This window comes from Panthera tigris, chromosome E2, assembly GCF_018350195.1.
Source record: "Panthera tigris isolate Pti1 chromosome E2, P.tigris_Pti1_mat1.1, whole genome shotgun sequence".
NCBI classification, from domain to species: Eukaryota; Metazoa; Chordata; class Mammalia; order Carnivora; family Felidae; genus Panthera; species Panthera tigris.
In genome coordinates, this window is record NC_056674.1 from 34,855,520 (window position 1) to 34,883,173 (window position 27,654).

The 27,654-nt window shown below is 42.7% G+C and overlaps 1 protein-coding gene across 2 annotated transcripts; it reads left to right on the forward strand.

Moving 5' to 3' along the window:
• Positions 1 to 36: 36 nt before the first annotated feature.
• Positions 37 to 27,624, forward strand: CCDC113 (coiled-coil domain containing 113). Of its 2 annotated transcripts, none has more exons than XM_042970736.1 (9): positions 37 to 236; positions 1,792 to 1,918; positions 2,893 to 3,054; positions 6,502 to 6,657; positions 7,441 to 7,521; positions 9,997 to 10,152; positions 14,899 to 15,006; positions 26,373 to 26,528; positions 27,257 to 27,343. In XM_042970736.1, exons 1-9 carry the CDS (start codon positions 136 to 138, stop codon positions 27,266 to 27,268), a joined length of 1,059 nt encoding a protein of 352 aa, XP_042826670.1. In that variant the 5' UTR covers positions 37 to 135; the 3' UTR covers positions 27,269 to 27,343. The 2 variants fall into 2 exon arrangements, with proteins under 2 accessions (XP_042826670.1, XP_007090284.1); XM_007090222.3 differs by lacking the exon at positions 27,257 to 27,343 and adding an exon at positions 27,478 to 27,624 and having other exon boundaries at positions 38 to 236.
• The last annotated feature ends 30 nt before the right edge of the window (positions 27,625 to 27,654 follow it).

Here is a 27,654-nt window from a genome sequence, read left to right on the forward strand (position 1 = left end):
AGTCCCGCCCCGCACGCACGCGTCCGGTCGCTCCGGCAACGCACTCTGGAGGTCGCAGCCCGCGCGTCACTCTGCCGCTCGCACACGGCGCTCTTGGCCTCACTGAGCACTGACAAGGGCCACTTGGGCAGAGTGATGAGTGATGAGGACTCGGAGACCCCTGCCACCGAGTTACAGGGGGGAGAGGAGAACGAGCTGCCTATTATCCAGCTGTGTGGGCTGGTGGAAGAGCTCAGGTACGGCCGGCCGGCTGGCTTCTGGGAGTTCAGAGGTCAATTGTACAACTTCTTGGTCTCACAGCATATCCTGTTCTAGCAGCTGAACAGATGTTACTTCTTTGTCTATAAATAGTGTAGGTCAGAACTGAGGGAATATTACTAATAGCTACCACTTTTTGGATGCTTGTTTTTGAATGCTTGTTACGTGCAGACTATTTGGCACGTATGGCCTTCTATAATGGCACAGTAACCCTAGGAAGCGGGCAAGGAAACGGGTTTAGCCACTTTGCTGACATCAGGCAGCAAGTCGGTGGTGATGCTGGGATTCAGACTCAGGTGCCACTCCACAGCCTACCTGGGAACGTGACATGCTGAAAGAAAAAAGGCACTTTGATTTCTGGGGCTTTCCAATGAGCCTTTTCTTTTAATCTTAAAATTCAGCCCATAGGAATTCGCTCAGTAATATATGAAAATACCTAAAGCTGTTCATACATATGTATAGATAGATAGATAGATGCACACACACACATAAAACCTGTATGTTGCATATATGAAGAAGTTAAAAAGGTCATAAGCTTGATGTATACAGGATAAACTAGGTTTGTCATCCTTAATTGCTCAAGAACCACCTGTTCACAGGTTTTCCACCATTTATAATAATAAACCTCTTGTGGATACTTCCATCTCTTGAGTGCTGGAAATAAAAGCTGAGAAACAGGGGCGCCTGGGTGGCTCAGTTGGTTAAGCATCTGGCTTCAGCTCGGGTCATGATCTCATGGTTTGTGGGTCTGAACCCCACATTGGGCTCCGTGCTGACAGCTCAGAGCCTGGAGCCTGCTTCCAATTCTGTGTCTCCCTCTCTGTCTCTGCCCCCTGCTTGTGCTCTCTCTCTCTCTCTCTCAAAAATAAATAAATATTAAAATAGAAAACTGAGAAGTATAAGCCAAAGGGAACATCTGAAGACTGTGGATGTATAGTAACTTCACACCTGTAGTAATTCAGAAGGAACTTTACAAATGGGTTAGAAGATACTTGAAGGTGAATTTGTAGCTTCATCTCAGCAACAGTTTCACCATAATCCCTGTTCTCAATTTTGTGGCTCATTAGGCAGATTAAAATTTTTTCATATTTATTTATTTATTTTTTGAGAGTGAGGGAGAGAGAGGAAGAGAGAGAATCTCAAGCAGCCTGTGCACTGTCAGCACAGAGCCCGATGTGGGCCTCGATTGCATGAACTGTGTGATCTGACCTGAGGCAAAATCAAGAGTCAGATGCTTAACCGACTGAACCACCCAGGCACCCCGCATTAAGCAGATTAAAAAAAAAAAACAAAACCCAAATACTTAAATAGCACTTATCAGGTACCAGGCACTGTTCTAAAGGTTTTGCATTCCTTATTGCAACCTTAAATAATGAGTGCTGTTAATATTCCCATTTTACAGATGGGGAAATTGAGGCACCAAGAAGTTAAGTATCTCTCAAAAGGTCCTGTGTAGCTAGTAAGTTAAATGCTAGTGATTTAGGGTTTAAACTCTCATCGGTAGAACTTACTCACATACCCTCTGTCTTGCAGTTATGGAAACTCTGCTCTCAAAACTGAGACAGAGATGTTTGAGAAATATTATAATAAACTGGAGCCCAGGGATCAGCGACATCCACGCTTATCAGAAATTAAAATCACAGGAGCAGAATTTGCACAGGTACGCAGAATTTGCACAGGAGACCTGAGAATTATTTTCTTCTGTTTGTCCCTTTCGATGCAAGTGGTATCTGTGTATCTGCCTTTGGCGTGCCCTCTTTGGCCAAGTTGCGTATGATTTTCTCCCAGTTCTACTTTTGGTCCTTCCTTCCCAGGGTTTCTCTTTCAAGTGAGTGTGAAGAGAATCAGGTTCAATTAATAGTGGACTGACTCTCCCAGAGTAACTTTGTTTGAAATAATTCTCTTAACTTGGGGGGCTCAAATGTTTACGAGCCCCATCTAGCCACCTATAGGAGGGAAGTGCGTCTGCGTGGGCACGAGAGAGTTCCTCCCTTGTCTAAAAGGTCCAGTCAGGTGGCCTGGTTTGGCCAGAGCAGCTGATTTTACAAGAGAGGCTGGGAATCTAGATTATTTTGGTGGAATCTCCTGCTTTTCAAACGTGGGTAATTAACTTTGAAAATTTAAAACTGTATGTAGATCTTTTGAAAGGGCCAAACAATCTCACCTTTGGGGCCACACGTTCCCTGGGCCGTCTGCCGGTTACCTTTGGCTTCAGTGTGTAGGAAATCAAAATATTTTTGTCTGTTTGGTTCTTTTGCTGAATACTGCGCCCCCAGATGTAATTTCTCCTCCGTGTTCAGTTTAGGAAGCACTGAACTCTGGGGCTTCCCCTGACACTGACTTGAATGCTAGTCTATAGCAGGTTCACAGTCTTTCCACCCTCAAGACACTTTCCCTTATTCATATTTCAGTTCATTATCACACAGAGGCCTTTGAATTATTTAGCAGAGGGCCTTGGGTTGGCTTGGCAAACAAACATCACCTCAGGCCTAATATCCCGAATCCTTTCACATTGAGATTGTTCTCCCTGGCTGTCATTTGGAGTAATTTCTAGCCAATTTGAGTGGTCATTTTGATGCCCAGCTTGAGCATCAGTTCCTACTTGACAATGGCTCTGTTTTTCCTGTATTACAGTTACGAGGCAGGTACAGATCCAAATCCCGCGTAGGTGTGGACCGTGCGATAGGCCTCAGTTACGACCAAAAATGCGAGCTTGTACTAAAGGAGCTGGATGACATGAAGGATGAAATAAGGCACATGAGAGCAAATGCTGAACGAGATCTGCAGCACCATGAGGTATACCTTTTCCTCTGTAGCCCATCCTACCTGGGCTCCCCAGTTCCACTTCATCGAGTAGTACCCATAGTATGTTCATATAACTTTTGTTATTTTCAAAGAAACACAAGTAGGAGAACACAATTTTAAGGCCTACTTTCAAGGAATTTATCGCTTGCCTAAGGAGACAACAAATTTTAAACTTAAAAAATATTTTTTTAATGTTTATTTATTTTTGAGAGAGAGAGAGAGACAGAGTGCCAATGGGGGAGGGGCAGAGAGAGAGGTGGACACAGATTCTGAAGCAGGCTCTAGGCTCTGAGCTGTCTGCACAGAGCCCGATGTGGGGCTTGAACTCACGAACTATGAGATCATGACCTGAGCCGAAGTCAGACAGTCAACTGACCGAGCCACCCAGGCGCCCCAAAATGGAAAATTTTAAAAATGCACACATGTAGAGAGACTAGCATAATGTACTCAACAGCCACATGCAACAGTCATCAACATATGGTCACCCTTGTTTCCTCCATATCCCTACCAACTCCCCTCTCATGACAGGCGACTGGGCCTATTGTGCCTATTGTGGCCTATTGTGGCCTATTGGGCCTATTGTGAAGTGATAATACCTATTGCTTCATTTACTTATGGATATTTAAGTATGTATCTCTAAGATATGGATCCTTTTAAAAAATAACCATAATAACCATAAATACCATTAAAATATATAGTAATTCCTTAATAATATAAGGATTTTGAGGTTTAAGTCAATGGATTGGATGAAAAATCCTTTCAGTCACCTTCTGTGTGTAGCATACATGACCATGGTCCATGTCTTCTTGGAGACCAAAATGGCAGTTTGCCTCCAGAGAAGAAACATCACTGTTAGTTCAGTTGCCCATGGGATGTAGTTGTTGGCTTGCATTAGAGAGCAATATTGTATGAAGAAGAGATATTTCTGCTCTATTTCTAAATTTTTCTATTTTTCCATTCTTAGAAATTTTTAAACATTTATTTTTACTTATTTATTTTGAAACAGTTTAAAAAGCTTATTTATTTATTTTGAGAGAGAGAGGGAGAGAGAGGGCACAAGTGGGAAAGGGTCAGAGAGAGAGAGGGAGAGAGAGAATCCCAAACAGCCTCCACACCATCAGTGCAGAGCCCTATGCAGGACTTGAACTCATGAACTCAAGAGTCAGATGAAATCAAGAGTCAGATGCTTAACCGACTGAGCCACCCAGCTGCCCCTATTTTTATTTTTTTGAGAGAAAGCATACATGTGTGCATGTGGGCAGAGGAAGAGGAAGAGAGAGAATCCCAAGCAGGCTCCATGCCCAGCACAGAGAGCCTGATACGGGGCTTGATCTTACAACCATGAGATCATGAGTTGAACCTAAATCAAGAGTCAGACACTTAACTGATGAGCCACCTAGGTGCCCCAAATTTTTCTTTTCTTTTCCTTTTTCTTTTCTTTCTTTTTTTTTTTTTTTTAGAGAGAGAGGGTACAAGTAAGTGAAGGGCAGAGAGAGAGGGAGACAGAATCCCACAAGGAGAGAGAGAGAAGCAGGGCTCACCTGAAGCAGGGCTCATGCTCACCCAAAGCAGTGCTCGAGGTCACCCAAGGCAGGGCTCGAACTCACAAATTGTGAGATCATGACCTGAGTGGAAGTCAGATGCTTAACTGACTGAGCCAACCAGGTGCCCCACATTTTTCTGTTTCTAAATGTGGGCACACAAAGACTCACATTCATTGCCTCCAGAGGGACAGATCAGTAGACTCATGCCTTTATTGATGGAATCATCTGTACCACATAGACCTATCCTTTCCTCGCTCTCTCCCTTCCTCTTGCCCTCCTCCCACTCTCCTCTCTCTTTCCAAACATGCATTGTTGAATTTTAACATGCTAATGTGGGCTTGAGTGGCCAAAGAAGACTTTTTCGAGGAGATGGGACTATACCCAGGGCTTGGCATGGCCTTGAAGAATGATGAGGAATAGAGAACAGGAATAGGAAAAGAAGGGTACCCTAGGTAAGGTGAATGACATGAGCTAGGACTTGGAGGTGGGAATTAACATGGCAAGTTCAAAACATCGAGGGGACTAGTGTGATTACAGAAGAGGCTGCTTTGGGGGATGTATGAGGAAATCGGGCCTGAGTAGGGCGGTGAGACCTTGGAATCCAGGCAGGGGGCTTTATCTTTGATGTCTTAGAAAGCATGACCCCAGTAAGGATGGCTGAGCAAGAGAGTGACATGTTGAAAGTGGCATTGAAGGTGGATTGAGTTCTGGCATGTGAAGATGACGGGGAGGGAAGGGGATGGCCAGTGAAGGAAGATGCTTTTGCTTCTTGGTGCCCAAGGTCAAAACCTGAACTAAGATGATTTGCTCTGCAGCTACAGATACCCTTTTATTCTTTCAAATAATGTGTTTTTATGTGTTTGTGTTTTCTTATTTAAAGATAATGTCTGTATTGTAGCAAAATTTGAATGTATAGGTAAGCTAAAAGAACATTTGTAACCATCCACAGTGTTACCACCTGGAGGTAATTAGTGTTGACTCTTGTGTTTTTCTCCTAGAGTTTAGATTATTTTCTAGGCATATATGAATTTCTTTATAAAAAGTGTCATATTATTTTATAAACTGTATTTTGCACTTACTGTCTTTCCGTGTCAATACATATATTCATTTATAATGTCTTTTTTCAAATTTTCAAATTACCGTTACAGAAGTGTATGGTAAGGGTGTTTGTCTCCCGGGGCACCTGGGTGGCTCATTTTGTTGAGCGGCCGACCTCAGCTCAGGTCATGATCTCACACTGCATGAGTTCGAGCCCCACGTCAAGCTCTGTGCTGACAGCTCAGAGCCTGGAGCCTGCTTCAGATTCTGTGTCTCCCTCTCTCTCTCTGTCCCTCCCTTGCTCATGCTCTGTCTCTCTCTCTCTCTCGGTCTCAAAAATAAATAAAAACATTAAAAAAAAAAAAGAGCATTTGTCTCCCTAGTAATCCATCTCTCCAGATGTGACTATGGCTAATGTTTTGGTGTATATCCTTCCAGATGTTTTTTATATCCTATCCTATCACATTATATTAATGTTATAATTTTTAATGAATAAATAATATTTCAGATATGGAAATATATATGTACAGAGATACCAGAGGCACTGTTTTTGTTTGTCCACTCCCTTTTTATGGATACCCCCTTTTTTATGGCTTTTTTTTTAATGTTTGTTTATTTTTAAGAGAGAGAGACACTGGGGCGTCTGTGCTTAACCAACTGAGGCACCCAGGTGCCCCAAAGGCCTGCTTTTTAATAATAACATTGATATTGTCAAATTTGTATCTTACAGATATCTTCCTAAGTTTAAGAAGAAACGTGTTAGGATGCAAAGAGGTCTGGGAACCTAGGTTTCCTTAGAGGGAGATATCCTTGAGGATTTTTGGGAACTGTTCTTTCTTTGTTCTGACTCCTCCAGGCAATCATTGAGGAAGCTGAAATGAGATGGGTTGAAGTCTGCAGAGCAGTGCATGAGTTTAAAAAAGATGTTCTAAAAACTATATCCAAGAAGAAAGGGAGTATTTTGGCCACTCAGAAAGTGATGAAGTACATTGAGGACATGAACCGCCGGAGGGTGAGTTGACAGGAGGCTGGGGCTTAGCAAGGGAGAATAGATTCATCAGATGATGACATTAGAATGATCCATGGGAAGCAACCCCACTCCATTTGTTCCATCATAAGACCATAAATGCTGTCCACATATGTAGATTTATTGCATCACTACCACTGTGTGTCTTAAAATGCAAGTTTATCAAGGCTAAAATCAATCAGGCAGGATGAATATTAATAATATCTCAGACTGTTTTTTTCTTTTTTATTGTTACTATTTGTTTCAAGATCTGATATGTTTTGTAGAGATAGGTGATGAGAACCTATCTAGTCAGGTGACTGCATAAATCTCAAGCTCTTCAAGTTCCATTATTTATAAGGAGACATAAAATTATGTTCCTTCACTTTCAAAGCTCTTGTAGCATGTCAAGCTTAGGATCCTGGACATATGTAGGGTTATTATCCTTGATGTGTTATAAGTGATAAAAATTATATAAACTACCAAGAGAATAAGAGACCAAAGAATCATAAAATCATTTTGGTCAGGAATGGCCCCTGTACCCAAACGATATACCCAAATTATCTTGAATTTAAAAGCAATAGAAAATTTGCATGGCACAGACCCAGTTACCTCTGCTTCTTGGTCATGAGTGAAGTGCTACAGCCATGCCAGTGGGGGTAAGAAGACCTAAAAATAAGTGACTGAATGTTAGGTTTGGTGTTTGGTTTGCAGCCCCAAACCTACCAACTTTTCAAACCAACAGGGCAGAAGAAGAGACATGGATTAAAGTTTATTTGTATTTTTTAGGATAATATGAAGGATAAATTATGTTTGAAAAATGTTTCTCTCAAAGTGCAGAGGAAAAAGATGCTTTCACAATTGAGGCAGGTATGTGGCTCTTCCTTCCTTCCTCCCTTCCTCTCTCTCTCTCTCCCCCGCTTCCTTCTCTCTTCCTTCCTTCTTTCCTTCCTTCCCACCTTCCTTCCCACCTTCCTTCCTTGTTGCTGTGATGTATCACTGTAATGTGTTCCCAAAGATGATCATGTCCTAGTCCCTGGAATCTGTGAATCTGTTACCTCACGTGGCAAAAAGATTTTGCAGATGTGATTAAGACAAGGATCTTGAGATTTTCTTAAAATAATCTCCCCTTGACTCAGAGGGAGATTATCTTGGGTTATCTGAGTAGGTCCAGTATAATCACAAAGGTCCTTGTAAGAGGAAGACAGGAGAGAGAGATGTGTTAACGGAAGCAGAGATCAGAGTGATGAACTTTTAAGGTAGAGGAAGTGGTCATGAACAAAAGAGTGCAGGCAGCCTCTAAAAGCTGGAGCAGGCAAGGAAACAGATTTTCCTCAAGGGCCTCAAGAAGGAGTGCGGCTCTGCCAGCACCTTGATTTCAGCCCAAACAACCATTTTGGATTTCTGTCCTCTTGAGCTAGAATATAATGGATTTTTGTTTTAAGCCACTATGTTTGTGGTGATTTGTTACAGCGGTAATAGTGGACTCATACAGTTACTGTGCTGGCAGATCCATAGACATAGTTGCCTTGAGCTTGAAAGACCCTCATGACATACTTGTTGACCCTTTTGGGGAACGTGGCTGGGCGGCACAGGTACAGTGTGCTTTGGGTGTCTTTGCGACAGACTCTACAGGCTCCTGATTAAAGGCAGTAAGGCAGACCCGCATGGGGCCTCTAGAATGTGATTCCATGGCTCCATCCTCTCCTAGCTCAATATATTTTTAACTAACTTGAATATGGGCACTGATGGCATGTGCATTAGAGGTGACCACTGACAATGACACGAAGTTGTACAGGAGAATTAACGTGTCTGGAACTCTTGCCTGATTGACTTGGGATCCCAAAAGACAACAAGCTGGGACATCTTTAACAGCACAAAGTGACTGAAGACAAATTTAAGATCCTCCATTTTGATCCCCTAAGATAACTGCACCGACACCACATGGCTTAGCCCTTGAGTCCCTGATAAAGTCAGCCCAGCTGGAGGTGATGCTGTGGCCTGGGGGGCACCCAGAGAACCACAGGGCTCCACGGAGAAAGCGGTGGGCTTGCTCCTCTCGTTCTGAGCAGCCCGGACCTGGAGCAGTGCGTCTCGGGGAGAGCTGCACACTTGGAAGAACTGGTCATCTAGAGCCCATCCAGGAGAGGGAGCCGGAGAGCAAGGGGAACAGAGGAGGACCCAAGAAGAACCGGGAGGGCCAGCTGCTGTCTCCAAGTGTGCAGGCAACTGTGGGAAGGAGAGAACACACTGTTCTGGAGGTCCCCAGTGGGGAGTGAGGGCTGGAGTGGCGGTATCATTGAAGGATATTTGAGATGAGTGTAAGAAAAAATCTGGCCCTGGCTGCAGTGCCGAAAATAGAGAGGAGCTGCCTCCAGAAACGATTCTGGTACTCCAGGCTTTGTGCAGGCCCAGGCATCCTGGAAGACGGATTGACATGTGAGAGAGGGAGGGCATGGATGGCTTTTAGCCTAAAAGCCACTGCCACACAGGACTGACCCTGAGGTGGTCCTGCCCTCGGGAGCTCACAGATTAGCAGGGAGTGGGGATGGTAGGAAAAGGCTTCATGTGTAACTGGTATCCAGAGGTAACAGCAGTAGGGACCGAGGAGCCACAGGGGGAATTTTCCTGGTGTGGAAGATGGTTTGGGAGTATTTGAGCTGAAGGATGGGTCATTACTGGGGCTTCAGGAAATTGTTCTTGTTGTTTTGAGGGAAAGGGAAGAAGCCTTCTAGGAGGTAGTAGAGTGTGAGTAGAGTGTGGGGGTGAGGAACAGTTCCCGAATTTGGCTCTCACCTGCCACAAACATAAGATGGCCTAGACCTGGTGAGGCAGGTAAGGTGGGCCAGGTCAGGGAGGGAACCCTCCCTGATACAACCACAGTACAAAAATGTCACATGAACACAGGAAGGGAATTTATGGGCTGCTGGTCCTGGGTTTTCCAGGTTAAAAACAACTTTTATATGGTCTCCTTCCTACTTTTCCTTCATAGCACTGTTTAGGTACTACCTCTTGTGGGAAGCCCTTACTGACCCAGGCTTCCATTCTTCCCTGGCCTGGCTGAGGGCCTTCTGTGTGCCCCCTGCCCCTCCCACTATACCACACAGTAACCTGTTTGTGAACCCTGGTTGAATGTGTGTTCCTTGAGGACAGGGAGTATTGTATTTATTCAAATCTCTACCCTAGTGCCTTGTTCCAGTCCTGGCACCAAGCAGATCCCCAGCCTGTGTTTGTTGAATGACTAAATGATGGCCAATTTTCAGAATTTCATCCATAATTACAAGATGTGAGTCATATTTAGAACTCACAACCTCATGTCGTTTTTTTCTTCTTTCTGAGCTGTAGAAGGAAGAGGTGGGCGAGGCCCTCCATGACGTTGATTTTCAGCAGCTGAAGATCGAGAATGCTCAGTTTTTAGAGACCATTGAAGCAAAGAATCAAGAACTGATCCAGCTAAAGCTGGCATCTGGAAACACCCTGCAGAGACTCAATGCATACAAAGTAAGGTCCTCCCTGATGCACAGGTCCCTGAGGCCTCCCACACCCACCTTGCCAGCCACAGTGAGGTTCCCAGACACCCCTGCAGTTTTACAAAAGGCTTGGATGTCCTCCATTTACTGTTGCTCCCTGATTTCTCTTGACAAGCCGTTTCTCCTAAAAAACTCGAATATTCCCACAACCCTAGCTGTGCATTGGAACCACTCAGACAGCTTTTGTTTTTTTTTTAAAAATGTACAAACACCCTAGTCCAATCCTGGCCAATTGAGTTAAGGGGTGAGGGTGAGGGCCATGCGTTTTGGTTTTTGTTTTTAATGCCCCAGATGATTTATATGTACAGTGAGTTTTGAGAACTAACCGCTTTTAGGGCCCTGTTTAACTTAAGCCTGTAATAAGCACTTCCCTACTTAAAACCCTCCAGAAGAAAACTCTCTTAGCTAAAAATCACAAAACTAATAAATAATTCCTCATCCCCACAGAACCCTTTTGGGAGAGAAAGAGGTACTATTAATAATTAAGCAGGGATGTAGCCATCCCTGTCCAGTCACTGTCCAGCCATCCCTGTCCAGGTGACTGTCCAGTCACCCTGCTAACAATTGTCTCATGCAGCAGTCAGCTAACTGGGCCAGTGTATCCTGCCCACTGGCCTGTGAGCAAAGAATGGTTTTTACAGAAGAACATCTATAACTGATGTTATAGACAACACCATCTTTGAAACCCAATTAAGTAAAATTAGTTTCTCCTCCAGAAATTCCATTCTACTCATTAGTAGACCTCTATTCCAAAATGTACTTATTATATTTTAAATTTCATCAATAAAACATTTGTAGAAATTTGTTTTTTCTTTTGTTAATATAAGTAATTACATAATCTCCTCAATTTTGCCTCTTGGCCTGCAAAGGTTAAATATTTGCTATCTGGGGCACCTGGGTGCCTCCATCAGTTGAGTGTTTGACCTGATTTTGGCTCAGGTCATGATCCCAGGGTTGTGGGATCAAGCCCCATGTCAAGTTTCTCACTGAGCATGGAGCCTGCTTAAGATTCTCTCTCTCCCCTTCTGCCCCTCTCCCCCACTCACGCTCTCTCTAAAATAAAATAAAATTTAAATTAAAAAAATTAAAATAAATAAATAAATATTTGCTATCCAGCTTTTACAGAGCAAGGCTGCTGACCCCTAGCCTAGTGCCCTGGTGACCCTGGTGGCTACAGGCTTCAGGTAACTCACAGGTGGTCTTCATTTGGCCCACACAGTGTCATTTTAAAATGTAAATTTGGAGATGTTTAGATCAGACTGTTAAGTTTGTCCAACATTTTCCTTTTACAAATGAAAACCTTGAGGCCCAAAGAGAAAATGATTGCCAGGTTCAAGCAACAAGTTTGTGACAGGGCTGGGACTCCTAGTCCGGTACGTGTCCCACCTAACCCAACTGCTTCTCCCTGGCATAAAGCATGTAGACAGCATTGTGCTGGCATTTTGAAACTCATGTGTCATCCATCTGTAATAGATCATCCATTTTGATCTTATCTCATCAGTAGTTAGCTTATCTGATCACTGTTATTTCAAGATGAAGCCAATCCCCATGACTCCCAGGCCCTCACTGGCTAGAAAGCTGGGTAGTACGTGGTTGCATCACATTGGATCTTGATCTTATCCCGTGGAATCAACTTAAGTAGCACAGAGCCTGTCTGGTCTTGTGTAGAAAAGCTAGGGGTTTGGAGTGGAGCTACTGGTCTATAAAATGAAACTTCCAGGTCCAGGGCCTGAGCTCTTTAGGACAAGTGTCAATGCAGAGGACAGATTGTTGGCCGTACCCATGCAGCAGCACCACAGGCCACAGTGAGTGGGATGGGAACTATTCTGGTCAGAACCCTAGAGGCCATCATTCCTGCAGGCCTGTTTCAAATAATAGTAAGCAGATGGTGGAGCTTGGGAGGAGGTGCTACAGGAATCCTACAGTGGACTCAGTGACAGGTTGAGGGAGGAGCCGGCTCATTTTTTCCATGTCTCAGTTGTTAGGTCTCCTAGGGGAAATGGAGGCAGAACAACTGTTGAGTTTTGGAGTCCTACCTCACCTGAGTTTGAAGGGGTATTCCACTAGGGACCATGGGTATGGTGCCTCACCTCTCAGAGACAGATTTTTGCGACTCACCACCAGGATAGAGCTCTGGCTGGTCTGCGCCATGTTCCTAGCACCGAGGACAGTGCCTGGCCAAAGCAAGTGCTTAGCCAGCATTGTCAAAGGAGCTGCTAGCAATTCAGGTGTGTGTTTAGAGGATGGTGGGTTGGGGGGATGGTGGTGGCAGGAGAGACCACTTTCATATAAATATCAAACACCCAAGTGTAAGACCTTGTGAAAACACGAAAATAGCTATTACCAGGTGTTCACTTCAGCAGCTCATATGCAGAATAACTGTTACCAAACATACCAAGGACCTGTGGCATGCCGGGCACCAGGCTAAGTGCTGAGGGTATAGATGTGAAGGAAACAGACACGGCCTCTTCTGTGAGTTTGGTCCATGAGCCTCAGCCAAAGGGGCACCTTTTTCTCTGACTTTATGCCGTCAAGCTCTCCCTGGTAGAATCTAGTAGAATATAAGCGTATGATGACAGCTGTGATGTGTCATTCCTAATTGACTATAAACTAGTGATCTCCATGTAAACTAGTGCCTTGTGGTCAGTAGAATTCCAAGATGTCCCCCAAGACTCCCCACCCACTGGTGTATGCACCCTGTACAATCCCCAAGGCTGTGGGTGTGATAGATTCTATTATTAGGTTCTGTTTTGTTATATGATTACATAATATAATATGGCATAGTTGACCTTAAGATAGGGAGATTATTGGGTGGACCTGACCTAATCATATGAGCCCTTTGAAAGCAGAGAGTTTTGTCTGTAAGAGGAAGTCAGAGATTTGAAGCACTGGAGGGAATTCTCTAAGCAAGAAGTTCTCCATGGCTGGCTTAAATATAGAGGGACCTTGTGGCCGCCAGGATAAAAACAGAGACCTTAGTCTTACAACTTCGAGGAGATGCATTCTGCAAACGGTCTGTGAGCTTGAAAGAGGACCCCAGATGAGAGCCAGCCCTGGCCAACGTCTTGATTTCAGCCCCACGGGACCCTACCTGGGCAGAGAATCGAGCCACACTGTGCCTGGACTCTGTCCTATAGAAACTGAGGTGATAAAAGGGTGTTGTTTTATGCCACAAAATTTGTGATGATTTGTTACACAGCAAGAGAGAGCAGATGTACCTTTTTAGAAGTAGCCACCTTAAGTGACCGGTGTCCCGCTCAGCATCACAAATTGCTGTCCTCACACCTTGAGGGCCCTGCCCCACCGGAGCCAGGGACTGCCTTACAGGTGCCCTTGCGGTCCTTCCTTTCCTGCCCTGTCTCTCTGCACTGCGGGGTTAGTGCCTTCCCTCTGCTCTCCTCTCCCCTGTGACCTGCTGGTTTGCAGTGAAGTCCTACGCTGCCCCCCCACTGCCCCACAGCCCACCCCCTCAGTCTGGTCTCTGACCCATGGCACTTTCCTAGGCAGAGAACTACATGCAGGAGGTGGAGCAGGAAATGAGCCTTAGAGAAGGGAGGTCTGGCGAGAAGAGGAACAAGGAGGGTGGTGGCCCCCAGTGCCCTGAGTCCCCCAGGCACATGGCTCTAGGCTTTATTGCCAGGTCTAAGATTTGATACTTTGGGCATAATGCCCCAGCACCCTCCTCTCCCAGGCTTTTCCTTAGCTCGGCATGTTCTTCCCTCCCCTCTTACCTAGACACGCTTGATATAACCCTTCAGCTCACTTTCCAGCATCCTATCCCCCAGGGAAACTCGACCGCTGTCCTCCCCTTCTTAGGGCTCAGCACAGTTGCAGTTTTACTTTGTTTCTTACACCTCCATGTAGCCCCCAAGCCGGCCTCTGGGCGGCATGGCCTAGGTTGTTCTGCTGGCCAGTGCCTGGTGCTGGGTAAGCGGAGTCTCAGAACTTGAGCGATCCCCTCAGAGTCACTGGATTCTGTCCCTTGGCCCACTCTTCAGCCCAGTAGAGTGTGTCCCAACTACTCCAGGCTGACTCCTGCTGGGAGACAAAGGTGCAACGGAGGCAAATCTGAGAAGCAGGGGCCTGGGGGGAGCTGGTGAAAGGTAGCCGCAGGTGATGATGGGAAGCTGCAGGGCAGCTCGTGCAGGAGTTGATGATGCCAGCAGGCCCAGCTCGGACAGGCATTGGAGACGGGTGGAGCCCATGGAGCCCATGGGTTCAGACCCTGGTTAACCTCTTGTCTCTACGACCTTGGGCAAATTTGTTTCACCCTCTTAGGAGTCAGTTCTTTCACCTATAAAGTGGGATAATGGCACCTACCTCGGGGGGAGTATCTCTCTCTCTTCATCTAGTAATGGCAGCTGTTTGTGTGAGTGTCTCCATGTGTCAGGCACCATGCTCAGCACTCTGCCATGTTTATCTCCCTTAAGCCTCTCCCTACAGCCCTGTGAGGCGACCGTGTTTAGAGAGGTTCCAGGACTTGCCCAAGGTTTCTTTTAGTAAATGGTGGGGCAGGGTTTGGATCCTGGTGTGTCTGGCCACTCTGCAGGTCTTCACCTCCCCCTCCCGTCTGGGTGCCAGCATTCTAAAGATATGGGCGGCTGTGAGAAGGGCAGGCCCAAGTTCCTGGACAGTCTCGTATTGTCCTGCTTAATACATGTCCTGTAGTCCTGAGCGATCATCTTTGCTAAAGACTTGCGGTGTTGTTATATTTCAGAGCAAGCTACAGCGATCAACGGAAATGTCCATCCATCTGGACAAGGAGATCTTGCTGAGAAATGAGTTACTTGAGAAAATTGAAAGCGAAACCCTGCAAGCAGAGGAGGTAGGAGAGGGCAAAATGTGCTGTTTCTGGTGTTTGTCTCCTTCTGTCTACAAGGGCATGAGCCAGTGCACACCAAGACCCAAGCCACCTTGGTTTTTGTCTAGAAAAGCCTAGACCGTAAGTCAAAAGAGCTCAGGGCCATCGAAAAGAAGAAATGGCACCAGGAACTCACAGCCCAGTAGTGTTGGCATTTTATTGCTAGGTTAGGGTCTAGAGTCAAAAATCATGTAGAAAGCATGAATCAGTCTAGAAATCATGTAGAGTCCAGATAACACTCGAGAATTCCTTAAGTGACCCATAAAGTATCATATTCAAAGTGTTTTGTATACAACCTCACAAAAAGTGTAGAATGCGTGTAAAAATCGGTATGAGAAAAAGTACACATGCCAAAATATAGTGTTCTGTGTAAAGGAGAGAAAGTTCTTTAAACATGTAGTTTTTACTCGGTATAGAGGATGCTGGGATGATGGTCACAGTGTGAAAAGATGTGAGCCCCTTACATCTACATTGTGAGTTAACACTCTCACTATTTTGCTGAGCGCATACAGTTGAATTTTGGCAAGTTAAATACACGCAGGATGTGACTCAGAGGACTTTTTTGGAAAGATGGGGGAAAGAGCATCAGCTTTGGTGTTGCCAGTTTCTAGCTTTGAACATGCCTTTTAATTAGACAGGCCTCAGTTTCCACATCTGTGAAATAGATGTCACAACCCTTGTGGTGATCCATTAGAACCAGGATAGCAATGCTTTGTCAGCCTCATAACTTATACGGTTATTAGTGACCTTGTCTTGAATGGGATAAGTGTCCCCAGCAGTATGTGTGGCCCCAAACCTGTCTATGATAGCTGAAAAGCCACAGGATGACTACAGCCGACTCAGTTTTGTCATGGCATCCACGTTGTTTCCTTGATGGAGAACCAACACCTGCAAAAAAACCCATCTCGGTACAGAGTGGCCGGTAACAAAGTTCAAGGAGTAGTCTGTGTGCTCTCTCCATGCAGAATTTCTGTGGTATTTATTTGTTTGGGTGGACATTTATTAGATTATAAGTAAAACATAGCATCGGTTTTTACAAGCCTGGCTTTCACTGCTTAGTATATTTTAGTTTTCTTGTTACCTTTTTTTTTTAACAGCTGTATTGGGTTTTAATTCATGTACTATATAATTCACTCATTTAAAGCACACATTTTAATGGTTTGTAGTATATTCGCAGAATGGTGTAACCATCAGCATAATATTTGAGAACATTTTTGTCACCCTAGAAAGAAACTCTGTACCCATTAGAAATCCTTGTCCATTCCCCACTTCACCTCACTCCTGCCCTCCAGCCCTAGATGAACACTAGTCTACTTTCTGTCTCTGTGAATTTGCCTGTTCTGGGCACTCTATTTGTGTGTGTATGTATGTATGTATGTATGTATGCATGTATGTATGTATGTATGTATTTGTTTATATTTTTGAGAGAAAGAGACAGAGAGAGTGTGAGCAGGGGAGGGGCAGAGAGAGAGGGAGACACAGAATCCGAAGCAGGCTCCAGGCTCTGAGCTGTCAGCACAGGGCTTGACTCTGGGCTTGAACCCATGAACCACGAGATCACGACCTGAGCCAAAGTCGGATGCTCAACCGACCGAGCCACCCAGGTGCCCTTGGACACTCCACTGAAAAGAGATCATATAGTATGTGGTCTTTCATGACTGGCTTATTCAACAATATTTTCAAGATTCATGTTGTAGTATGTGTCAGTACTTTGTTTCTTTTCATGGCTAAATAATATTTCCTTGTATGGATGTAGACCACGTTTTATCCATTCAGCAGTTAAAGGGTTGTTTCCCATGGGTTGTTTTTGGCTATTACGAATAATGCTGCTATGAACTTTTGCGTACAAGTATTGTGTAAATGTATGTTTCCTCTTCTCTCGGACATAGAGGTAAAAGTAGAATTGTGACTTAAATATGGTGACATTTTTACATTTAGAGAAACTGCAAAACTGTTTTGAAAGGGGCTGCACTTGGGGCTCCTGGGTGGCTCAGTCAGTTAAGCGTCTGACTTCGGCTCAGGTCATGATCTCACCGTCCGTGGGTTTGAGCCCTGCGTCGGGCTCTGTGCTGACAGCTCAGAGCCTGGAGCCTGCTTCGGATTCTGTGTCTCCCTCTCTCTCTGACCCTCCCCCCGTTCATGCTCTGTCTTGCTCTGTCTCAAAAATAAACGTTAAAAAAAAAAAAAAAGAAAGGGGTTGTACCATTTTACCAACATTTCACCAACACATGAGGGTTCTAATTTCTGTACATCTTCACCAATACTTGTTACTTTCCAGGGTTTTTTGTTTGTTTTCTAATAGCTGTCCTAAGTGGATGTGAAGTGATACCTCATTGTGGTTTTGATTTGAATTTCCCTAATGACTATTAACATGGAGTTTCCCTTCTTTTGCTTATTGGCCATGTGTCTTTTTTGAGAAATATCTATTCAAGCCCTTAGCCCCTGAATAAGTTTTTAATTGAGTTATCTGTCTTTTTATAATTGAATTATAGGAATTCTTTATGTATTCTGGATTCAAATAACTTGTCAGATATATGACTTGCAAATATTTTCTCCTGTTCTGTAGGTTTCCTTTTTACTCTCTTGATGGTACTGTTTACAGTTTTTAATTTTGGTGAGCTCTAATTTATCTATTTTTTTCTTTTGCATTTGAGCTCAGTGTCATATCTAAGAAACCATTACTTGGGTTGCCTGGGTGGCTTAGTCGATTAAGTGTCTGACTCTTGATTTTGGCTCAGGTCATGATCTCAGGATCGTGAGATCGAGCCCTGCTGGACCTCTTAAGATTCCCTCTCCTTCTGCCTCTCCCCATGTGCATGCACGCTTTTTCTCTCTGAAAAATAAAATAAAATAAAATAAAATAAAATAAAATAAAATAAAATAAAACCATTACTTACTATCATGAAGCTTCAGGCCTATGTCTTCTGTTGTGAGTTTTATAGGTCTTACATTTAGGTTTATAATACATTTTGAGTTAATCTTGTAAATGTGAGGAAGGGGTCTAAAAGCTGCCAGAAGAAAGGAGATGAAGTATGTTCCTGGAGTTTGTTGTATTAGCCTTCCTGTTTACCATAGTGTGCTTCTCTCCATCTCTTCCTGTGGATTCAAGTTACCATCTTGTGCTATTTCCTTACTCAAATATAGCTTTGTTCACCCTGCCTTTGTGCTGTCTTTATCAAATATGGTACATTTTTATGTTACCAGCCCACAATAGAACTATATACATACTGCTTTATGAATTGCTTTTTAAATCCATTAAGAGAGGAGAATATGTCATTATACTGTCGTTTATAATTACTTACACAATTACCATTACTTGTGCTATGTGTTTTCTTCACATGGATTTAAGTTACTTTCTGGTGTCATTTGTTTTCAGCCCGAAGAACTTCCTCTAGTATATCTTGTAAGGGGGGGTCTGCTAGCAACAAATTCTCTTTGGTGTGTGTTTATCTGGGAATGTCTATTTTTCATCTTAAGAAAATAAAATTTACTTTAGGACTGTTTTAGAAAACTGTGAAGAGTGCAGAGTTCCCAAGTATCTCATACCCATTTTCCCCTATTATTAACATCTTACAGTAGAATATTTATTAAAAATGATAAACCATTATCAATGCCTTATGATTAATACTTATAATTAATATTATTCATATATCCTTTTTATCTGATGTCCTTTTCTGTTCCAGGATCCCATCCAGGATAACACATTACATTCAGTGTCACGTCTCCTTAGGTTTTTCTTGGCTTTGACAGTTTCTCAGGCTTTGCTTATTGTTGATGACCTTGAAAGTTTGTGAAGTGGTCAAGTATTTTGTTGACTGTTCCTCTGTTAGGATTTGTCTGCTGTCTTTCCTATGATTAGACTGAGGTTAAATGGTTTTTGGGAGGAAGATCAGAGAGGTGAAGTGCCATTTTCATCACATCCTATCAAAGGAGCATACTGTCAACATGACTTATCACTACTGATGTCAACTTTGATCATCTGGCTGCTGTAATATTCTGTGGGATTATCCACTATACAGTTACTCTTTCCTCTAATATTCAGACCATATTCTTTGGAAGGATGTTACAATGTGTAGCCCACACTGAAGAAGTGGGGAGTTATAAACTATTTGGATCATCTGTCTGGGAGATTAGTCTATTCTCCTCCATTTATTTTTTTAATCATTTATGTATATCAGTATCAATTCATGGATGTTAATTTTAGCATATGTGCTGTCAAAGGGACCATGGATATTAATTTTATATGTTGGGTTATAATCTAATATTATTTGTTTTATTACTCACATTGTTTCACCTTGGCCATTGGGAGCTCTTTCAGTTGGCCTATATACCTTTGACATATCCCTGTGTGTGCATGTGTGCGTGTGTGTGTGTGTGTGGGTGGGTGGGTGTCTTAGCACTTTTTCTTTTCTGGCACTAGAAAATGCTTGAGACTCATCTCATATATTTTCTGCTTCAGCAGAATGGCTATAATTAGCCATTTCTCCAAGGAGTCCAGGTTCCTCTTGAGAATAGCATTAGAAACCAAGATCTGAGTGTGCTCATTGCTTGCTTTCATTTTTAGAGATAGTTTTGCAGGATAGGAGATTCTTGTTTGACAGTTTTTTTTCATTCAGCCCTTAGAATATGTTATCCTGCTGCCTTCTGGCTTCCAGTATTTCTGATGAGAAGTCAGCTATTGCTGTTATTTGGTTTCCTTTGTATGTGATTACTTGTGTTTCCTTGCTGCTTTCACTATTTTCTCTTTGCCTTGTCATTCAACATTTTGGGTATGATGTGTCTGGGTATGGATTTCTTTCCAATTTGTTACTCAGAGTTTGTTGAGCTTCTTCGATATGTAGCTTAATATTTTTCATAAAAATATTTTTCATCAAATTTTGGAAGTTTTCCATTATTGGAAAATGGAAATGATGGAAAACCATTGTTTCCTTGAATATTTTTTCCTTTCTCTTCCTCCCCTCCTTCTAAAATTTCCATTACATGTATGCTGGTACATTTAATGGTGTCTCACATTTCTCTGTGATTTAATTTTTCTTCTTTTTCCTTTTTCTTTTGTTTCAATATTTTAAATGTTTATTTATTTATTTTAAGAGAGAGAGATAGAGAGCAGGGAAGGGGAAGAGAGAGAGGGAGACAGAATCCTAAGCAGGCTCCACACTGTCAGCATGGAGCCTGATGGGGTCTCAAACCCATTAACTGTGAGATCATAACCCGAGCCAAAATCAAGAGTCAGATTTTACTTAACCGACTGAGCCACCCATGTGCCCCTCCTCTGTGCTTTTCCTATTTCATGATCTCTAATCTCTAATTGTTTGTTCTGCTGGCTTAAATCTGTGATCTCCTCCAGTGAATATTTCATTTCAGTTACTATGTTGAAAATATTCCAAATTTTTCATTTGTTTTTTGAAAAAATAATTTCTACCTCTCTATAAATATTCTCTATTTGATGAAACATTAGCATCATATATTCCCTTAATTCTTTAAAAACGATTGCCTTGGGGTGCCTGGATGGCTCTGTCAGTTGAGGTCTGACTCTTGATTTCAGCTCAAGATCCCAGGGTCATGGGATAGAGCTCTGCTTAAGATTCTCTCTCTCCCTCCACTCCTCTTCCCCACTTGCACACTCTCTCTCTAAATTAAGAAAAATGGTTGCCTTGGTTCTTTGAACATATTGATAATAACTGTTTTGAAGACTTTGTCTGCTAAGTCCACCATCTGGACTCCCTCAAAGGTGGTTTATGTTGCCTGCTTTTTTCCCTTTGTGAGTCGCACTTCCCTGTTTCTTTGCCTATCTTGTAATTTTTTTAAAAAAAGCTTAGGTATTTATTTTTAGAGAAATGGTGGGGAGGGGCAGAGTGAGGGTGAGAGAGAATCCTAATTAAGCTCCACTCTTTGAGCACAGAGCCATATGCAGGGCTCGATCCCACAGACTGTGAGATCATGCATGACCTGAGCTGAAATCAAGAGTCTGACACTTAACCGACTGAGCCACCCAGGCATCCCCATCTTGTAGTTTTTGATGAAAACTGGACATTTTAGATAATATTATAGCAATGCTGGATACTAATTCCACCCACCTTTTGCTCATTTAGTGATTTGGCTTGACTATTAGAAATAGATGTTATAGTCTATTTCTCTTGCTATTGATAGCCTCTGGTGTTGCTCCTTAAAGGAGAAAGCCTTGATTGTGGATAAGTGTCCCTGACAACCAGGAATGACTGGTGTTTCAGCCGAGTTCTCTTTGGCTCTTTCCTTCATCTTCCAGCTAAGCATCTGGCTGGTCTGCTTCTATTGGTATCATACCCAGCTGTTAGCCTCCATTAATTACTAGCTGATTGCTCTGTTGATTTCACCAACCCTCTGGGACATTAATTGCTGCACATTCTGATCAAGTCAAAGTCAGTCCCCTTTGCAGGGACCTCTTTGGCAGTCTTTGAGGTTTGCTCCAATCCCATGAAGTTTCTTAATGGTCTCCTTACCTGGTTCTGTTAAACATCCAGCTGGTCTATTGTTTGTTGGTACTATTATCATAGAACTTCCAGCTGCCTCCTAATTGCTCACCCCAAAGATCTCCATTGTTTTCCAGAAAGTACTTAGGCATGAACTCCCCACACTTTGTTCCAAATTCAGTCAGTCCCTCCAGGCAGCACTCTGGAGCTCTCTATTTTACGGTCTCTCCCCATGAGCAAAACTTCTGTATTGCTGCTAAGACCTAGGGGTGGGAACAGTGGCCTGCCTGTCTTGTGGTGACACCCCTGCTCTACAAGTGAAGTGCTAGGTAGGGACTGCAGTTCCCGGTCTTCTCAGCACCTTCCTTGAGGCAGTAGAACTTGTTTTTAATGCCTTGGTTCTTGCTCCTTCATTACACGTTATCTTAGGTATTCTTTAATCATTGTCCTCACAAGAATGTCTAGGTACCTGTTTAGATGTCCCCACAGATATATGCTAGACATAGCACATATTCACTGAATGCTCTTGACAAGTTTTATGGCATTCTGACAAGTTAATTAAAAAATGCTTTTATTGATTTGCTTCAGAGTGAATGAAAACAGTGCTTCTCAAACTGGAAGGTGCAAACCAACCACCTGGGGATCTTGTTAAAATGCAGATTCTGATTGGGTAGGCCTAAGGGTCTTCATTTTTACCCACTTCCCAGGTGATGTACTTTGTGAAGCAAGGAATTAAAAGACAATGCTAGGCTAGGAAGATTCAACATTATAAAAATGTTAGCTCTGTTTGAATTGATCTGTGAAATCATGGTATTCAATTAAAATAACAAGGAGATTTTTTAATTTTAATTTTTATTATTTTTAAAATTTTTTAACATTTATTTATTATTGAGAGACAGAGACAGAGCATGAGCATGGGAGGGGCAGAGAGAGGAGGAGGAGACACAGAGCCTGTGTCAGCACAGAGCCTGATGTGGGGCTCGAACTCACAAACCATGAGATCATGACCTGAGCCTAAGTTGGATGCTTAACTGACTCAGCCACTCAGGTGCCCCAAGGAGATTTTTTTTTTTTTTCTTGTTGAAACAATTTTTACTTTATTTATTTATTTATTTATTTATTTATTTTTTTAATATATGAAATTTACTGTCAAATTGGTTTCCATACAACACCCAGTGCTCATCCCAAAAGGTGCCCTCCTCAATACCCATCACCCACCCTCCCCTTCCTCCCACCCCCCATCAACCCTCAGTTTGTTCTCAGTTTTTAACAGTCTCTTATGCTTTGGCTCTCTCCCGCTCTAACCTCTTTTTTTTTTTTTCCTTCCCCTCCCCCATGGGTTTCTGTTAAGTTTCTCAGGATCCACATAAGAGTGAAACCATATGGTATCTGTCTTTCTCTGTATGGCTTATTTCACTTAGCATGACACTCTCCAGTTCCATCCACGTTGCTACAAAAGGCCATATTTCATTTTTTCTCATTGCCACGTAGTATTCCATTGTGTATATAAACCACAATTTCTTTATCCATTCATCAGTTGATGGACATTTAGGCTCTTTCCATCATTCGGCTATTGTTGAGAGTGCTGCTATAAACATTGGGGTACAAGTGCCCCTATGCATCAGTACTCCTGTATCCCTTGGATAAATTCCTAGCAGTGCTATTGCTGGGTCATAGGGTAGGTCTATTTTTAATTTTCTGAGGAACCTCCACACTGCTTTCCAGAGCGGCTGCACCAATTTGCATTCCCACCAACAGTGCAAGAGGGTTCCCGTTTCTCCACATCCTCTCCAGCATCTATAGTCCCAAGGAGATTTTTTTTTTAAAGGACTTAAATATATTGGCTCCAAAATTTTGGAAGATTAAATAAGAATATCCCCCAAATTCTTAAGTAAATGAGTGGACTAGCCCTACCATATACTGAAACATGATATGAAATTACAGTATTAAAAACAAGCTCATGAATAAACTAGAAGTTCAAAGAAAAAATATGTCTATGATGAGCCCCATTACAGATCACATATATGTCATATATATTATCAAGTATCTGATAAAGTTTTTATATGATGCATCTAGTTTATGATAAAGATATCTTCACAGTGAGGCACAACCAGATTACTCAATAAATGATTTGGGATGGTGAGGTAGCCATTTAGGAAAAAACAAAAGTTGTGAAATTAATCCAGATGTATCAGAGATTTAAGTATAAATGATAAAAACATTAAAAGTCCTAAACTTAACAGTGGGAACGTTTTTTATTATACTCTTGGAATTGGGAGGATTTTTGAGGTATAAGACCCAGAAACATAAAATCAATAAAGTCAGTTACATAAAAATGAAGTTTTTCCAGTGTAACAAAAACCATCATATGCAAAGCCAAAAAATAAATATCTAGAAAAATGTGTTGACTTATATCACAGGGAGTTAATTTTCTTAAAACTTAAATATCTTTTACAAATTAAGAAAACTCTAACAAAAACATTTTAAAAAATGGACAAAAGATTTAAACAGTTTACAGAAAAGCAAAAAATCTTATATGAAAGATGTTCTACCTCACTCATAAGGAATGCAAAATAAAGCCATAATGAGATACCATTTCCCCTCTCCTAGATTAACAAAGATAAAAAATTCGGTAAGACTGTGTTGAGAGAACGGAGAAAACACAGGCAGTCTCAAACACTGCTGCAGAGGCAAAATTGGCTTGATTGCTCTAGAAGGCAATTTAGCACTCTTTACCAAACATACACATATGTTCATAGCAGGGCTTCTCCACCTGGACACCACTGATATTTTAGATCAGATAATTCCTTCTGGAGGCCGTCCTATGCCCTGGAAGGTGTTTAGTAGCATATCTGGCCTCTACCTACTAGGTGCCAGTAGCACTTCCTGAGTTGTGACAACCAGGAATACATCCAGACATTGCCAAATGTCTCCTGGGGGCAAAATTGCCACCTCGGAACAGACAATTTCACTTTCAGTAGTTCATCCTACTTATGTACTTGTGTATTTAGAGTATGACCATACCGGGAAGATTAGTAATCACAGGATTGTTTATGGTAACAGCAAGAGATTGAGGAACTAAGTGACTTGTTTGAGAGGGCTTCTATACAATGGAAAATGATGCAGCTGTTAAAAAGAATGAGTCAGTTTTTTTCTGCGCTGATACAGAAAGGTCTTCAATATTTACTAAGTGAAATAAAGTTGGAGGAGTAAAAGTGAATAGCACTGGCTATTCTTTGTGCAAAAAAGGGAGATATATATGTTTATATGAATGTAGATCTCTAGAAGAATGCACAAAACCTAAAAATAGTGCATACTTCTGGGAAAGGAACTGTGTGGCCAGGGAGAGGGTAGGACGGGAGATGGTCACTCTGTATTTTTATACCATTTGAATTGTTTTACCTATTCAAAACAGTTGTTAAAACAATAAAAGAACATTGCTGATTCAAAGAATCCACTCAATTAAAAGAAAAACACCAGGGGCACCTGGGTGGCTCAGTCAGTTGAGCTTCCGACTTCGGCTCAGGTCATGATCTCACGGTCTGTGAGTTCGAGCCCCACGTCGGGCTCTGTGCTGACAGCTCAGAGCCTGGAGCCTGCTTCAGATTCTGTGTCTCCCATTCTCTCTGACCCTCCCCCGTTCATGCTCTGTCCCTCTCTGTCTCAAAAATAAACATTAAAAAAAAAACACTAGTTAATTTTACTGTATGATAATTTCAAAAATAAAATTTAAGGGGTACCTGGGTGACTCAGTTGGTTTGGTGTCCGACTTCTCATGGTCATGGTCTCACAGTTCGTGAATTCGAGCCCCGTGTTGGGCTCTGTGCTGACAGCTCAGAACCTGGAGCCTGCTTCGGATTCTGTGTCTCCCTCTCTCTCTGCCCCTCTCCCGTTCACACTCTGTCTCTCTCTCAAAAATAAACAAACATTAAAAAAAATAAAATAAAATTTAAAAAGACAGAGATTCCTCAAAAAATTGAGTAACTATTGATCCAGCAGTTCTTCTTCTGGGTATATAACCAGTATAATTGGAAGCATGAACTTGAACAGATGGTTGGCCACCCATGTTCATAGCAGCATTGTCCATGATAGTCCACGGATGGAAGCCACCCAAAAGTTCATGGACAGATGAATGGAGAAGCAAAATGTAGTGTATACATACAATGGAACATAATTCAGCCTTAAATGGGTGGGAAATTCTGCATCTACTACAACATGGATTAACACTGAAGATATTGTACTAAGTGAAAGAAGCCAGTCACAAAAGGACAAATGTTGTGTGATTGCCCTTATATAGGTACCTGAGTAATCAAATTCATAGAGACAGAAAGTAGACTGGCAGTTGCCGGGGCTTGGGGGAAGTAGTCATGGGTAGTCATCATTTCATGAGTACAGAGGTTTAATTTTGCAAGATGAAGAAAGTTCTGGAGACAGATGGTGGTGAAGCTCATACAACAGTGTGAATATACTGAATGCCACAGAACTGCACACTTAAAAATGGTTAAAATGGGCAACTTTATGTTATGTATATTTTACAGAAAGGAGAGTTGAGACTGATTAAATCAAAGTGTACTTAAATACATAGTTTTCCCCCCAAAACCCCACCAAACCTAAAAATGAAAACATATTCCTTAATGAAGGAAGAGAGGCAGGGAAAAAACACTGTTTTAGACTGCACTTAGTGTTTCTGAACTAGATGAAAAACATCACCAGTTGTAAAAAATAATAAGAATAACCAGAATCAGAATCTCGCAATTTTCCCCACTCCTTTGAAAATTTCAACATTATTTTGAGAACTACATTGAAACTGGGGAGAGATGCCAGGGTCAGTAAGCCAGAACTGCCAGGGATCCCTGGTTTAATTGGTCCTTCCCAACCCAGGACCGGGCCAAGGCTGAGGCCGTGAACAAGAGACTCCGCAGACAGCTGGCTGAGTTCCAAGTGCCGCAGGTGATGGTGTACGTGCGGGAGAAAATCCTAACTGGGGACCTGGAGAAGACCATCAAGATGTGGGAAAGGAAAGTGGAGATTGCAGAGGTAAGTCTCCGAGAACCCCAAGACACGCAGCCTTTCATGTCCTTCACGTTTTTGTCGAGGGTTTCATTTTTCAAGCTAAGAGTACAGGTGTTTGGACAGGTAATGTCTGTGAGAGATCTCAGCAGTCACTTAAGTCTCTAAGGGAAATGAAGGATGCCCTTTCCTTTTGGTAAGTTCCCTTTTCAGTGTTAGGGACAGAAAGAGACTCTGTAGTAATATTGTTTTTAGTTGCTTCTTTTCTTAATGAATTCTGGAAGCTTCTGAATCCCTTCCCCCACCATTGGTGATGTAGTGATTGCTACTTTATACATGGAGAAGCCAGTTTTTTTTTTTTTAAATGAGATAATGGATTTTTAATATCACTCAGAACCCGATTCCACGCATTTACATAGTTGCCCTGGGTCTTTGTTTTGAGAACCCCGCAGCCTTTTCCTGAGATAGGTGTGCTCAGAGCACCCTTGCTCCTGGTAAGCGCCAGGGAGAAATGGGAAACAAAATGCAAAACAAAGTGCGGAAAAAGAAAGCCCCAGGTCTGCCACAGGCCCACTTGCAGACTGAGAACACTTGAGACATCAGTAGAGTAGCTTAAAAACCCGGTCAGGTCACTTGGGAAGCCTGGCGTTTTCACATCCAGACCCAGGCTCCGGTTCCCACAGTACTTTGTCCTGCCTTTCCCGTGGTCACTTGGTGGCAGAGGGTGAATTAGGATCCAAACTTGGGCCTTTCAGATTTGGAGCTGAGAAGTAGCAGAGAAGCACGGCAGGAACCTGCAGCTTCTCACTTCACTAAACAGAAACCAGCTCTTTAGAAGATTCTTCCAGACTGGCTGACTCTTCCACACAGAGTCACCTGCCTCACCACAGGGCTGGATGCAGGTTGTGTTCTGAAAAATCACAATTGCTTTTTCCCAAGTGACCTTCTCCCCTCACCCTCTTTTTCCTCTTTGCAGATGACCTTAAAAGGCTACCGCAAGGCTTGGAATAAAATGAAAACCACCAATGAGCATTTGCAGGCAATTTGTCCCCCTGGGAAGTAGCCAGAGGGAGGCCACAGCTGCAGACCAGAGTGATCCATTAAAGTAATCAGCTCCTTTCCAGTCAAGGGGTCCTCTCACTGTTCCCTGTGC

Excerpts from the sequence above, each read along its gene's own strand:
- CCDC113 (XM_007090222.3), top strand. The coding sequence starts at position 136 with ATGAGTGATGAGGACTCGGAGACCCCTGCCACCGAGTTACAGGGGGGA. Across the intron at positions 15,007-26,372 it reads AAACCCTGCAAGCAGAGGAG|GACCGGGCCAAGGCTGAGGC; the intron begins GTAGGAGAGGGC and ends TTCCCAACCCAG. Across the intron at positions 26,529-27,477 it reads GGAAAGTGGAGATTGCAGAG|ATGACCTTAAAAGGCTACCG; the intron begins GTAAGTCTCCGA and ends TCCTCTTTGCAG.